Source organism: Crocuta crocuta, unplaced genomic scaffold, assembly GCF_008692635.1.
Source record: "Crocuta crocuta isolate KB4526 unplaced genomic scaffold, BGI_CrCroc_1.0 scaffold175, whole genome shotgun sequence".
In the NCBI taxonomy this organism is placed as follows: Eukaryota; Metazoa; Chordata; class Mammalia; order Carnivora; family Hyaenidae; genus Crocuta; species Crocuta crocuta.
The window spans coordinates 3,111,897-3,124,665 of NW_027530988.1; the positions used below are offsets into that span (position 1 = coordinate 3,111,897).

General features: G+C 54.0%; 4 protein-coding genes across 6 annotated transcripts in view; 2 read left to right on the plus strand and 2 right to left on the minus strand.

The window, feature by feature from the left end:
- Positions 1 to 343, minus strand: part of DHRS1 (dehydrogenase/reductase 1) — a 6,446-nt gene extending 6,103 nt beyond the window's left edge. Inside the window, exon 1 of the mRNA XM_077770261.1 lies at positions 131 to 343. The gene's annotated coding sequence lies outside the window, so the exon portion shown is untranslated. The remainder of the gene's footprint in view (positions 1 to 130) is intronic.
- Positions 344 to 433: 90 nt separating this feature from the next.
- NOP9 (NOP9 nucleolar protein) lies at positions 434 to 5,684 on the plus strand. Its single transcript, XM_077770470.1, has 10 exons — positions 434 to 773; positions 977 to 1,435; positions 2,202 to 2,312; positions 2,557 to 2,698; positions 2,820 to 3,012; positions 3,694 to 3,834; positions 4,222 to 4,347; positions 4,504 to 4,740; positions 4,955 to 5,060; positions 5,403 to 5,684. Exons 1-10 carry the CDS (start codon positions 539 to 541, stop codon positions 5,558 to 5,560), a joined length of 1,908 nt encoding a protein of 635 aa, XP_077626596.1. The 5' UTR covers positions 434 to 538; the 3' UTR covers positions 5,561 to 5,684.
- Positions 5,651 to 11,847, minus strand: CIDEB (cell death inducing DFFA like effector b). 3 transcript variants are annotated; one of them, XM_077770472.1, is made up of 5 exons: positions 11,759 to 11,847; positions 7,477 to 7,621; positions 6,835 to 6,984; positions 6,411 to 6,601; positions 5,651 to 6,244 (listed from the first exon to the last, which is right to left on the minus strand). In XM_077770472.1, exons 2-5 carry the CDS (start codon positions 7,606 to 7,608, stop codon positions 6,106 to 6,108), a joined length of 612 nt encoding a protein of 203 aa, XP_077626598.1. In that variant the 5' UTR covers positions 7,609 to 7,621; positions 11,759 to 11,847; the 3' UTR covers positions 5,651 to 6,105. The 3 variants fall into 3 exon arrangements, with proteins under 3 accessions (XP_077626598.1, XP_077626597.1, XP_077626600.1); XM_077770471.1 differs by lacking the exon at positions 11,759 to 11,847 and adding an exon at positions 7,918 to 8,498; XM_077770474.1 differs by lacking the exons at positions 6,835 to 6,984; positions 11,759 to 11,847 and adding an exon at positions 7,918 to 8,498.
- Positions 10,751 to 12,337, plus strand: LTB4R2 (leukotriene B4 receptor 2). Its single transcript, XM_077770262.1, has 2 exons — positions 10,751 to 10,848; positions 11,206 to 12,337. The coding sequence occupies exon 2, from the start codon at positions 11,216 to 11,218 to the stop codon at positions 12,335 to 12,337; it is 1,122 nt and encodes a 373-aa protein (XP_077626388.1). The 5' UTR covers positions 10,751 to 10,848; positions 11,206 to 11,215.
- The last annotated feature ends 432 nt before the right edge of the window (positions 12,338 to 12,769 follow it).

Genomic DNA, 12,769 nt, shown 5'->3' on the forward strand with positions numbered 1-12,769 from the left:
AAGCAGCATTCCGGGCTATCTGGAACTCTGGCCCTATAGGGCTGAGCCCGGAGGCGCGGCTTCCAGGTCGTGTGTTAGAGCGAGGCCCGGGGACGCTGAATCCTAAGCAGAGGGAGCTCGCGCCACTTACCCGCACTCTTGCAGTCCCGGCGCCGTCTAGCTGGCAAAGTCCTTGGACTCTAGAACTTCGATTCTGGCTGCGGGGGCGGGACGAGGTGGCTGCAACTGGATCAGAGTGTGAGGCTGTGGGGGCAGTCCGCGTTCCCGTCCGGGATCAGCTGCGGGAGCCGAGGAGACAGCGGAGGAGTGTACTAACAGTCCGGAAGGACCCGGGGCGGGGACTGGCGACTGGAGGCGGAGCGATCTGGGAACACCCACTGCCATTCGGGTAGGGGCCGTCGCCGGACTGTGACGTATACGCTGCGCGCTGAGGGCGCCGGCCTCCCTAAACTCCGTCCGCACCCGGCACGCTCCTACTTGCGTGACGTTCCTCTAAGACTGGAGAAGCTTTCGCGGACACACACGGACTTTAGCACTTATGGGACTGGGTCCGCGCTCCCTCCACAAGGCTGGGCGCCGGGTTCCAGCCGGTGGCAAAGGGGGGCGCGGGGCCAAAGGGTCGGGGCGACCCCCACCGGGCCGCCAGCGGCCTCCGGATAGGAGCTCGGAACCAGCCCCAGATGCGCACCCTCACCTGAGCCCCGAAGCTCTGGAGTATTTCCGCCAGGCGCTGTCAGCGCTGAAAGAGGCTCCTGAGACCGGAGAAGAACGAGGTGGGGAGACTGCAGGGAGGGATTCGTTGGGCATAAATTCTGGGACAGGCAGGGGAATTTTCATGGGTCCCTAGGGCGTAGGGACTTAGTCTCTATCTCCCATAGCCTCTTTTTCATTGCCTCTCTCCCTCCTTTGGTTAACTGATGGAACGTAACCACCCTCCTCTTAGTCTCTAAAATAATTTCTTTTCTTGTCTGTTCAGAACTGATGGTGCACAATGTTTTGAAGGAAGTGGAGGCCCAGGCCCTAGCCTTGGCCACAAACAGGACTGGCAGTGAGATTATGCAGGAACTGCTGGGATTCAGTCCCCTGAAGCCGCTGTGTCGAGTCTGGGCTACTTTGCGCTCCAACTTCCGCCTCGTGGCCTGTCATCGATGCGGGATGCATGTATGGCAAAGCGCTTTGCTGCAGCTGCCTCGATTGCTGCGGAGCCCTACAGAGAAGGCGGAAGAGGACGTGGAGGAGGAGGAGGATGGCAAGGATGGTCCCATGGAGACCCTGGAGGAGCTGGTTTTGGGACTAGCCTCCGAAGTGTGTGATGATTTTCTTTTCTACTGTGGAGACACACATGGCAGCTTCGTGGTCAGAACTCTGCTGCAGGTGTTGGGAGGGACTCTTCTGGAGTCTGAGAGAGCCAGGCACCGTGGCTCTCAGTCACCTGGTAAGTATTACAAGAGAGGGAAGTGGACCTAGAGGAGAGGTGGGTTTAGGAAGTAAGGTAGAAGAGAGTAAGGAGAAGAGTAATTCTTGATGACCTTGAAGAGTTAGCAGAGAGATTAGGACAAGGCTTAACAGGCCAAAGATGAATGCACACAGAGGCCCAGATGTGAGGATGCATAGGTGTGTTTGGGGGACAGCTGGTAGAATGGACCAGGGATAAGAGGTGATTCATGAGGAATGGATGTCAAACTTTTTTCAAACCACAACCCAGAGAATTTTTTTTGTTTCATGCCTATGTGTGTGTATACATATATTGGACTCAAGCAGAACTTTGAGAAGCCATACCCTTAATAGGTACAACCCACTTTGATGTTTTCTGTTCTATTCCATTCCATTCCATTCCGTTGAAAAAGTGCTGATTAAAATCCACTAACGTGATTTCATGTTGCATTCATTGGCAGTGACCTACGTTTTGAAAAACTCTGGGAAATAAGGTTCTAGAGTTTAGATGAGGCCTGATTTTGGAACACCTTGAATTCCTGACTGCGAGTTTGGCCTATCTTCTATGGACATCTGGGGAACTGACTGAAATTTGTAAGAAAAACCAGAAGAGAAACATAGTCTCAGTCTAGTCATCCAGATGAGAAGAGATATTCATATGTGTTCTGCATCTCCAAGCTGAGTCCTTGCTCATCCATGGAATTATTCTCCCTCCTGGTTGCTAGTTCGTGACCTCAGCACCGCACATGTTCTCATTATTCTTTCAGAAGCACAAAGGGCCCCAGCTCGGGAAGGTAGGCCAACTGATTTTGAGGTCCCTGAAACCTTCTTGAATCGCCTTCAAGACCTGAGCTCCTGCTTTCTGAAGGACATTGCTGGTAAGGAGGGCAAAAGGAGGAGGGTCTAGGACTTAACCTTTCTGGAGGTGACTGTCATCATCTGAGGCCCTTACTTCGATCAGGCTTACTCCTTTTCAAATCTGATCTGGTTTGATATTGCAAAGGCTCTGTATAGAGCCTTTGCGTTCATAGTCTCTGATACCTTATTGCTTGAGGCTTGAGGTTGTACAGGTTACCTGGATTTCGGAAAAGCTGCTTTTATTATTTCTGCCCTCTCCCACAGTATTTATCACTGACAAGATCTCCAGCTTCTGCCTTCAAGTGGCCTTACAAATCTTACACCGCAAGCTGCCCCAGTTTTGTGCTCAGCTCTGCAGTGCTGTGATTGGCTATCTGAGTAGCCGCAATCCCTCAGCTGATGGCAGGTATGGTCCAGGCCTCAGGGTCCCCCAAGCTTGATGAGGCTGTGGGAAGTGAATGGAGTGATGTGGGTATTTTAGATGAAGTAGAGTAAAGGCTGCTTGATCACTGTCTCCTTGTTCCTAGCCCCCTACTGCTATTTCTGAGGGATCAGACGAGCTCCAGACTCCTGGAGCAAGTGCTGCTGGTGTTGGAGCCCCTGAGGCTCCAGAGCCTCTTTGAAGATCACTTCCAAGGACAGCTGCAGACCCTGGCTGCACACCCTATTGCCAACTTCCCTTTGCAGCGTTTCCTAGATGCTGTTACTACCCCTGAGTTGGTGAGTTGAGAGTGGGGCTGGATCTCTTTCTTTGCTCTGTTTCTGCTAGTTTTTGTTCACTGGGCCTTATTGTATTGTGTGCCTGCCTCTGCGTCTGACAGTGTGCTGGCCATTCCCCTTGAAGCTGTTCCTGGGGGTTACTCAGAGCGTATGGCGAAAGTGCCTTCCTCTCAGAAAGGATTTATTTTGGCTTCTCGGGTGCCAATACCAGCAGGCGACTGGCTTAATCCAAACAGACAGCTTGAGGCTCCATGGCCTGTATTTATGGTCAAGTATCTGTAGCAATACAGAGTTGGGAGTTAGGATAGAAGGATAGATTTTGTTTTTTTTTTTTTAAGATTTTATTTTTAAGTAATCTCTACACCTAACTTGGGGCTTGAACTCACGACCCAAGATCAAGAGCCACGTGCTCTACTGACTGAGATAGCCAGGCGCCCCTAAAAGGGCTGATTTAATTCTAGTATCCCCTCATCTCGAAAGTGTGGCCATTTAAAGTATCCCTGCTTCCCTCGTGTGAGGCAGCACCTCTAAGACTGCCCCCTTGTCCTGGCCAAACCCAAATCCTGATATTGGCAGTGCTTCTCTAGCACCTCTAGTTGTATTCCACAAGAAGATTTCTCTGAATAACTCAGTCCACTGTTTCAGAATGCCAAAGATTCTTCATCCTGTGTCTCCCCTCAGCTGTCCCCCGTGTTTGAGGAGCTCAGCCCTGCCCTGGAAGCTGTGCTGGCTCAAGGTCACCCAGGGGTGGTCATTGCCCTGGCGGGGGCCTGTCGCAAAGTTGGGGCCCACCAAGCCCGGGTCCTGCAGCTATTGTTGGAGGTGAGTAGGTGTTACCCACAACCTATTTATGCCCTCAGTTCAAATTCCACCTGTTAGGACTTCTCTAATCTTCAGTGGTTATATCTCTGGACTCAAGAGGTCCAATGCCCAGGGAGTTCCCAGATCCAGGGAGAAATGAGGCCAAACTCATCTCACAGCCCTGGAATGAAAACTGTCTCCCAGAACTAAGAGAGCAGTTTATTTAAGGGATAAATGCTTATTCAACCCCTGTTATGCGTCTAGAGGCTGGGGATACAGCAAGGCAGATAAGATCCTGCCCTATGCAGCTTACGTTCTCACGTCTCCTGAATGCTTTCCTCTGTCTAGAGAGTCGGGGTTAGGGATGAGGTAGTTCTCCGATTCATCCTGTTGTGTCTTCTCCTCTAGGCATTCCACTGTGCGGAGCCCTCTTCCCGGCAAGTGGCCTGCGTGCCTCTCTTTGCCACTTTGACGGCTTATGAGGTGTACTATGGACTGGCAGAGGAGGAAGGGGCAGTGCCCGCAGAGCACCAGGTGAGGTAGGAGAGGGGCCAAGTCAGTGTCTAACTGGGGGCCAGGGTTTAAAAAGCCCTTCACCCTTGTGGTGAGGGCGGGGAGATCTCTGGCTTCATCCAGGCGGGGGTGGCATTTTGGTGGCTGCCTCCTAAGTCCCTGTCTCTGTCCTACCAGGTGGAAATGGCCGCGGCCAGGGCCCTGGGGGAAGTGACAGTCCTCGGATCTCTACTGCTCCAGCATCTGCTGCACTTCTCTAGCCCTGGTATCGTACTTCGAAGTCTGGGTGCCTTGACGGGACCACAACTTCTGAGTCTCGCCCAGAGCCCTGCTGGCTCCCACGTGCTTGATGCCGTCCTCACCAGCCCCTCTGTGACGCGCAAGCAGCGCCGCCGCGTGCTAAAGACCCTAAAGGTTCTGGTTTCTGCTTTGATTCCCCCACCAACATCCATTTAAGAGAACGTGAGCTCGCCCTGAGACTGTTCTTCAGAGTCAGAGAGCGGATATAGAGTTCCCAGATGCTTTTGACTCAGACTGTAAACTTTTGAAACTTCACTTCCCCATTGCCCTCCCCAGTACACTTTTGTAGAATGCCCTAGAGGGACCTGCCTTGCTTGTTTCACTGCAGGGACAATACGTGGCTCTGGCCTGTAGTCGCCATGGCAGCCGAGTGCTAGATGCCATCTGGAGTGGAGCAGCCTTAGGGGCCCGGAAGGAAATTGCTGCTGAGCTGGGTGAGTACCAGCACCTCTCTCTGACCTTTCCGAACTTCCCTCACTCCAGGTGGCTGAGTGGCTGGGGAGGAGACTTCAATTCAGCAGAGACTTCAGTTCCAAAGGGTGGTGTTGGCCATGGGTTCTTAGCAGTCTGCCCTCCTCCCCTTCTGCTCTGCTCAATATGCAGCCCTGTGTTCCCACCCTCTCCTGGCTTCCGTTCTTTGGAGACCAAGGTATTAATTGTCCCTGAGGCCAACCCAGGGCCCAGGGAAAATGGAGGGACCTTCACCCAGAGAGTGTCCCTTTGAGCATGGGGGGTGACTGTACAATGATACTGAACATGAGTGATTCCCCTTGCAGGAGAGCGGAACCAGGAGCTGATAAGAGACCCTTTTGGCCACCATGTGGCTCGAAACGTGGCCCTGACTACTTTCCTGAAGCGCCGAGAGGCTTGGGAACAGCAGCAGGGGGCAGTGGCCAAGCGAAGGAGGGCTTTGAACTCAATACTTGAAGACTGAGGCCTTTGGACCTGAGACTGGGTGTTGATGGGAAGGGTAAAGGGCGTCTCTGTCCTGTCCCCTTCTTAGTTTAAGTTGGAATCAAATGTCTTATTAATAAACATTTTTATATTTTTATTGGAAATGTTTTTGTTATTTTGGGGGAAAGGGTCCAAAGAAATAGAGATCTCAAGGTGAAGTCAGAGAGGGCTGAATTCAGTGCCCTGGGAAGCTTAGGGACAGGAGGAGTTACAAGGAATCTAGATGTAGCAATGATTGGGGGTGGGGGGGTCAAGTGCTTGGGGACAGGCTTGTGGCCTCTCTGGGTAAATGGGATGCTGGAAAGATGGCTAGGAAGGGACAGCGTTCTTCAGGAAAGAGTATAGGCTAGGGGTGTAAGGCGTTATGCTGACGGGGCTTGGCACAATGGGGTCAGAAGGCATTAGGGAAATCAGGTGGGTTATCTAACCTGCACTGTCTTCAGGTCTCCAAAGCTGATGCTGCCACAGTCCTCACAGTGTGTCTTGGAACAAGTCTGAGGGCAGAAAGCGGCTTGGAGCCCCCTCTCAGTAGGGATGGAGGCGACCCTGCCTCTGCCAATGCCATTGCTCGGCCCCTTCTATTAAATGGCGAAGGCTGGAGGAAATTCCCAGCAACATATGGCCCAGCCCTTGCAGCAGTGCAGAGGTCCAACGGAGGAGCTCCCTGAAGGGCAGAGACAAGATGAAGTTGGATGGGTGGGGGAATGTGGGAGGAGGCTATAGAGGGGGTTTTCCCCAAGGGAGAGATTATGGATAGGTGAGTACTGGAGAAGGAAGTGGGGTGCTGCAACTGTAGGGGGATGGGGAAATATGACGTGTTGGTCTCTGACCTGAGTACTTTCTTTGGGCCGAGTCCTTGAAAGTCACAACTCATGGAGTAGAGCCCGTAGAATGTGGCTTTGATATTGAGGCTGCCGAAGAGGTCTCGAGGGTTTTGCTTGTACACGTCGAAGGTGATCCGGGCGATGTCCTTGCTGTGCTTGGGCTTCTCCCGGCCCAGGCCGTATGACAGCATCCCACTCTGTAGGGAACTCTCATCAGTGCAATGCACCCTCGTGCACTGGGTCACACAGTCCCCCACCAGCCCTGGGTCAGATACACCCTTGCTTGGACTGTTTGTCCCCTACGTGGTATCCTTGGCAACTCCTCACCTCTCCCAGTGCCTCTGCCCCCAAGATCATGGCTGGGCTAGAGGAGCTTGGGAGAGATAGAAAGGACTGGTGGCCTACAGCGGCCCCACTATGGGCCTCTCACCCTGCTGGGGGTCCAGCTCTGCCCGCGCTCCAGCACCATCAGGGACGTGTCATCCTCCAGATGCTGGAAGAAGTCCTCACTCTCCACGGCGGTCCCATCCTCCTCCAGCACCAGTGTTAGCATCCCACTCAGCAGCAGGGCCTCCAGTGCCTGCCCAGCCACAGGAAGCAGGAGGGAAGGGGCAGAGCGTATCCATGCCCCTCCCTCCCTCTCAGCTGCCCCACACCCACCGGTTGGCTCTGGATGCTGGTTGACACCCCAACTCTACTTCCTGGGAAACTGCCATTCTTCAAATGGCTCCAGCTCTTGGTGCTCAGTTGCTGGGGGACCCTCACTAAGGGCTGACTTTTTTCACCTATTTGCTCCTCTGTCATAGGAATCTTGTCATAGGAATCGCCATTCCATACTGACTTCTGAATGCCAATCTTCTAACCCTCCCTATCTATTCCCCCTCTTACCCCCTGGAAAAGAAATAACCTAAATACAGCATTGGTCATTGGGCTGAACCCTACCCACCCGACCCGCTTTAGTCCTCAGAGGGAGGAGCAGTCATGTAACTAACCTCAGCCTTTCTGCTCGCTCACTCCAAGTTCTCTCTTTTCTAGCCCCTGCAATAGGAACTTAGGGATTTGGGTCACTTACCTTGTCTAGCAATTCCTGGCGGGTCGCAGCTGTCAGACCTTTCCGGGTGGTTCGCTTGTGATCGCAGACACGGAAAGGTCGCTGGGGTGGTGGAGGTGAAGTCCAGACTTTCCTGCCAAACTCAGAGCTCATACTGGATACTGACCTGGTAGTTGGGAAGAAAGGTCAAGATGAGAGGAGTTTGGTGAATGCAGTGGGGATGATGGGGTGGGGTGTCTGGAGTGTCAGGGAGGGATTTAGGTTTGCAGATCAGAGTAACCTAGGGAGAGACCATGGAGTGGGGGTGGTGAGTGGTGGTTCCATAGCTGGACAAGCCCATTGTGCAAAGTGGGGGCTGGGAGGAAAAGGGGTACGAATCTGAGTCTCCTGGGGGCTGAATGGAATTTTGTTGCCACGCACTATCCTCAGAGTTGGACGGTGAAGAGGAGGGTTAGAAATCACCTGAGCAGACCGCTGGGGTTCAGGGCTGAGAGGTAGTCCATGGTGGAGGGAAGGAGCAGGAGAGTTGCCTCTCCCCGAGAATTCTGGACTGTGTGGTTCTCTGCTGTGCTGGGGCTGAAATGGTGGTGTTTTCAGCTACAGAGCTGGGATCTCTGCTCCAGTGAGGTGGGAGATGAGTCAACCTGGACTCTGTTCCCCCCTACCTGGCCAGTAAGAAGGGCAAGGTCCAAGGGGAGGGAGAGGAGGAGGGGCTTAGATGGGATAGTGGAGAAGGGACTGAGGTCCACAGTTGACTGCAAAAGTCATAAAGCTTTGTGTGTGAGTGTGTGTGTGTGTGTGTGTGTGTGTGTGATTGATGGCAGGGTGTGCTGAGGATAAATGGGAACTATGTAAGAGAACGGAATGTGATCTCTGGTGTTTTTCTTTCTATGGAGAGAATTTCTGGTTCCCAGCCCTAGAGAAGCTGCATTACACATGATTTGCACTGTGCTTGCTGCCGCCTACTGTGAAAGCCATAAACTGCAGCCTTAGGAAAGGGGAGGCCAGGCTGAGGGTGGGATCATGGGCAGGGCTTGGATGAAATGAAGCGTGAGGCAGTGTGCCAGGGTGGCTTGCGAGGAGAGGATGGATCCTGCTCCCTGGATCCAGGATCACCAGAATCTTGTCTGGGACCCTGGCCTTTCTGCTTCTTCCTCGGTCTAGGGGAGGGGCTGGCTCATTCTCCAGAACTGCTCGCTTCAGCCGCACTGGATTAGTCACTTTCTCTCTCGCCTTTCTTTTTTGGCTACTGAATGGGTATGAAGGAGATGCGAAGGGGGTGGGGGCTGTCCTTGGATGGCATCAAGACTAGCTTTGGGTGCCCTGAGTCCCATTTCTGATTTCAGTTATAGCTGTGGACAGTGGTATGGAAGCTTACACTCTCACTTGGACTGAACTCCTCGCGTGAGTGTAAATCTCTGTTTTCCTGCCTAGGTGTTTGAAGGTGTGGCAGCCCGCTCAGCCTCCTAACGAGTTTAGGCTGGCAAGTGTGTATAATGCCTCCAGGACAGCCCTCAAACTGGGGGGAAGGCAAGCTGGGCATCAGTGTTCTGTGTAATTCTGAGAGGTATCTAATCCCTACTGAAGAGACTCAATAATATACTCTTATCGGCTCTCTTTTTCCCTCTCGTCCCCTGTTCCTCACTCCTGCTTCCTGAGCTGACTTTGCAGATGCAGGATTAACTGTACCCATGCTCCTAATTCAGGCTGTGCTTTGGAAGTAACCCGAACTGAGACAATATTGGTGTCCTGGGTCCCAAGGAATACCCAGTTCTAGCTGTTAACTGGGCAGGGGTCTTTCCCCTTAGCTCAACTTTATCAGTGTACTAGGTCCCCCTCAAATTTCTGCATTTCCAGGCTTTGCCTGATCTCTTCATGCAGAGAACGCTCCTTTTCCGTATGTCTCTACCAATGCACCCTTTCCTATCTTCTTATCTCGTGGCTTGGTAGTATGGTCTCTTTGTGGTTGTGTGTTATGATTCCTCAAAGAGCTGAGAAGTCCCTTGTACCTCCCTGCATCCCTCCAGAACTCAGCACTGTGATTGAAAGCTGTCATTGGTAGCCCTTTGAGAGCCCCAAGATGGGAGAGGTGTGGGAGCATAAGGCAAGCTGAAGGCAAAGCACAAGCTAGCAACTTCCCTGCCCCCAGGGGGGGATATGTGTGATATTCCTCAGGTACTCCTAGCTGCCCAAGAACAAAGGAAAGGACAGAAAACAATGGTTAGACTGCTAGAGATCACAGGACCTGAGTCTTCATCAGTTTACAAATATCTCAGTAAATTACAAGAAAAGAGAAATCTCATCAATAGCCTAATCTCCAGAAACTCCCAAGTGTCTTAACGATAATACTTTGCTAGAGGGCAAACAGCCTTAGCTTGACAACAGCTAGGACCCCAATGATCTGTAACTCCTCTTTAGCATATGGAAATCCCTTCAAGAAATTTTCTCTTGACTTACCTCCCCCAACTGCATAGTATATAAAGAATCAGGGGCGCCTGGGTGGCTTAGTCGGTTAAGCGTCCGACTTTCGCTTAGGTCATGATCTCGCGGTTCGTGGGTTCGAGCCCCATGTCGGGCTCTGTGCTGACTGCCAGCTCAGAGCCTGGAGCCTGTTTCAGAGTCTGTATCTCCCTCTCTCTCTGACCCTGCCCTGCTCACGCTGTCTCTCTCTCTCTCTCTCCTAGAAATAAATAAAAATATTAAAAAAAAAAAAAAGAATCACCCCCCTCACACTGAAAAATTGCTCTTCCTGCCCACAGGTCCTGTCCCCGTGCTTTAATAAAGTCACCTTTATGCGCCAAAGACATATTCAAGAATTGTTTCTTGGCCATTGGCTCCAGACATCACCCCCATTACTCCAAAACTGCATCAAGAGTAGGTAGGAGGCCGAAGAAAAAGGGGGCCCAGCAGGATCAGAAGTTTGGAAATAGGTCAAGATGGAACAGCTGGGGGAACGAGTAGTTTGGGTCACCTTCTCTTCTGACTATAGGCCAGGGAAGCCTGAGGATGTGATGGTGGTGGCCGTTGTCCCAACAACTGAGGCCAGAACTGCAGGAGGGATGAGTGCAGATGCAGGACCCAGGATTTGGGGGTGTCCCTACTCACCTGCATGATCAGGGAACCTTATCTAAATTCCTTCAGATAATCCTGTTTCCTAGGGAGGCAGCCTCTCACATGCCTGGACCTGTTAGTGATGGGAAAGGGAAGAGCGCGGGAGGTGCCCCAGGAAGAGCCTGAAAAGAGCTCCACCTCGTCCCTCCCCATTCCTAGTCTCACATTGCAAACCTAAACCTAACTGGCAGAGGACAGGAGTAGGCACCTCACTCACTGCTGCTGTGCCTTTCAGCTTCTCCAGGCCCCTCATGGGCCTTGATTCTACTAGCTCCCAGCTGGGTAAGTAGATCTGCCCATGAGCCTTAACTTCCCTCCACTCATTTTGCCTGGAGGTATAAAGAATGCGGGGGGTACAAAGGAGAGGCCCAGCTAAAGCGGTCTGTCGGTCGAGGTGGAGGTAGTGACAGCCTGGGAGTCAGGCCTGGGGAGGTCCGCTGACTGACCGCAGGGGATTTGGGTTCCAAGAAGTAGTGTTTGAGTAGGGGCTAGGGTAGGTCAGGAAGTAAGTCAAAGCCCCTAGACAGAAGAGAGGAAAGTGGGAGGAGACGCAGTCCCTTCTCCCCAGGCATGAGGGGTACCCCGGGCTTTTGCCCCACCCCCTAAATGCCCTCTGTGGCCCTTTCCATCTCCCGGTAGGCACAGAAGAATGCTGGCCTGTTATCGGCCCCCGGGGAACGAGACGCTGCTGAGCTGGAAGGCCTCGCGGGTCACCGGCACGGCCTTCCTGCTGCTGGCGGCGCTGCTGGGACTGCCGGGCAATGGCTTCGTAGTGTGGAGCTTGGCGGGCTGGCGGCCCGCAAGGGGGCGACCGCTGGCGGCCACGCTGGTGCTGCACCTGGCGCTGGCCGACGGCGCGGTGCTGCTGCTCACGCCTCTCTTCGCGACCTTCCTGGCGGGGCAGGCGTGGCCGCTGGGCCAGGCGGGCTGCAAGGCGGTGTACTACGTGTGCGCGCTCAGCATGTACGCCAGCGTCCTGCTCACCAGCCTGCTCAGCCTGCAGCGCTGCCTCGCCGTCACCCGCCCTTTCCTGGCGCCCCGGCTGCGCAGTCCGGCCCTGGCCCGCCGCCTGCTGCTGGCCGTCTGGCTGGCCGCTCTGCTGCTCGCCGCCCCGGCCGCCGTCTACCGCCACCTGTGGGGAGACCGCGTGTGCCAGCTGTGCCACCCTTCGCCGGCCCACGCCGCGGCCCACCTGAGCCTGGAGACTCTGACCGCCTTCGTGCTTCCTTTCGGGCTGGTGCTCGGCTGCTACGGCTTGACGCTGGCGCGGCTGCGGGGAGCTGGCTGGGGCGCCGGGCGGCACCGGACGCGGGTGGGCCGGCTGGTGAGCGCCATAGTGCTTGCCTTCGGCTTACTTTGGGCCCCCTACCACGTGGTCAACATTCTGCAGGTGGTCGCCGTGCTGGCTCCGCCGGAAGGGGCGTTGGCCAGGCTGGGCGGGGCGGGCCAGGCAGCGAGAGCTGGAACTACAGCTTTGGCCTTCTTCAGCTCCAGTGTCAACCCGGTGCTCTATGTCTTCACTGCCGGGGATCTGTTGCCCCGGGCAGGTCCCCGCTTCCTTACAAGACTCTTTGAGGGCTCTGGAGAGGGCGGCGGTGGTGGCCGCTCTAGGGAGGGCACCATGGAGCTCCGAACAACCCCTCGGCTCAAAGTGGTGGGGCAGGGCCGGGGCGATGGAGACCNGGTGCATTTGGGGATCCTTCTCTGGCCACAGTTTGGATCTTTCTGGGCAGGCCCAGGTTCCTCCAAACTGAGGGATTGCAAGTGGTGATGGTCCACGTTAATGAATATTGTGTGCTTGCAGGTTGGCACCGGCCCAACGTGCCAGAGCTGCTTACTTGTTGCCAATAGCTACTGTGAAATACACTGAGGGTGGGGGGCATTATGTGATGGCTTAAGCATGCCCCCCATTGGTAGTTCATTATGCCTGAGTTGTACTGAAGCCACCTGGTTCTCTGCTGGGTCAGTCCAAGGCTGGGCACCGCCAGACTTCAGTGGCATCTTGACTTGTCCTCCCCAGTCCTGGTGGCCTGGTTTCCTTCGGTCAAGCGATAGAACCACTCCAGAAATAAAGGGAGAAAGAGGAAGGAAAGGTATGGGTGCTTGAATGAAAGAATGGGACGGGAGTCCTTTTCTGGGGTCTGAAAGAGCTGAGTGGAGAAAAAACCATCTCTGGAAGGAGAAAGACAATCTACGGGGTTAG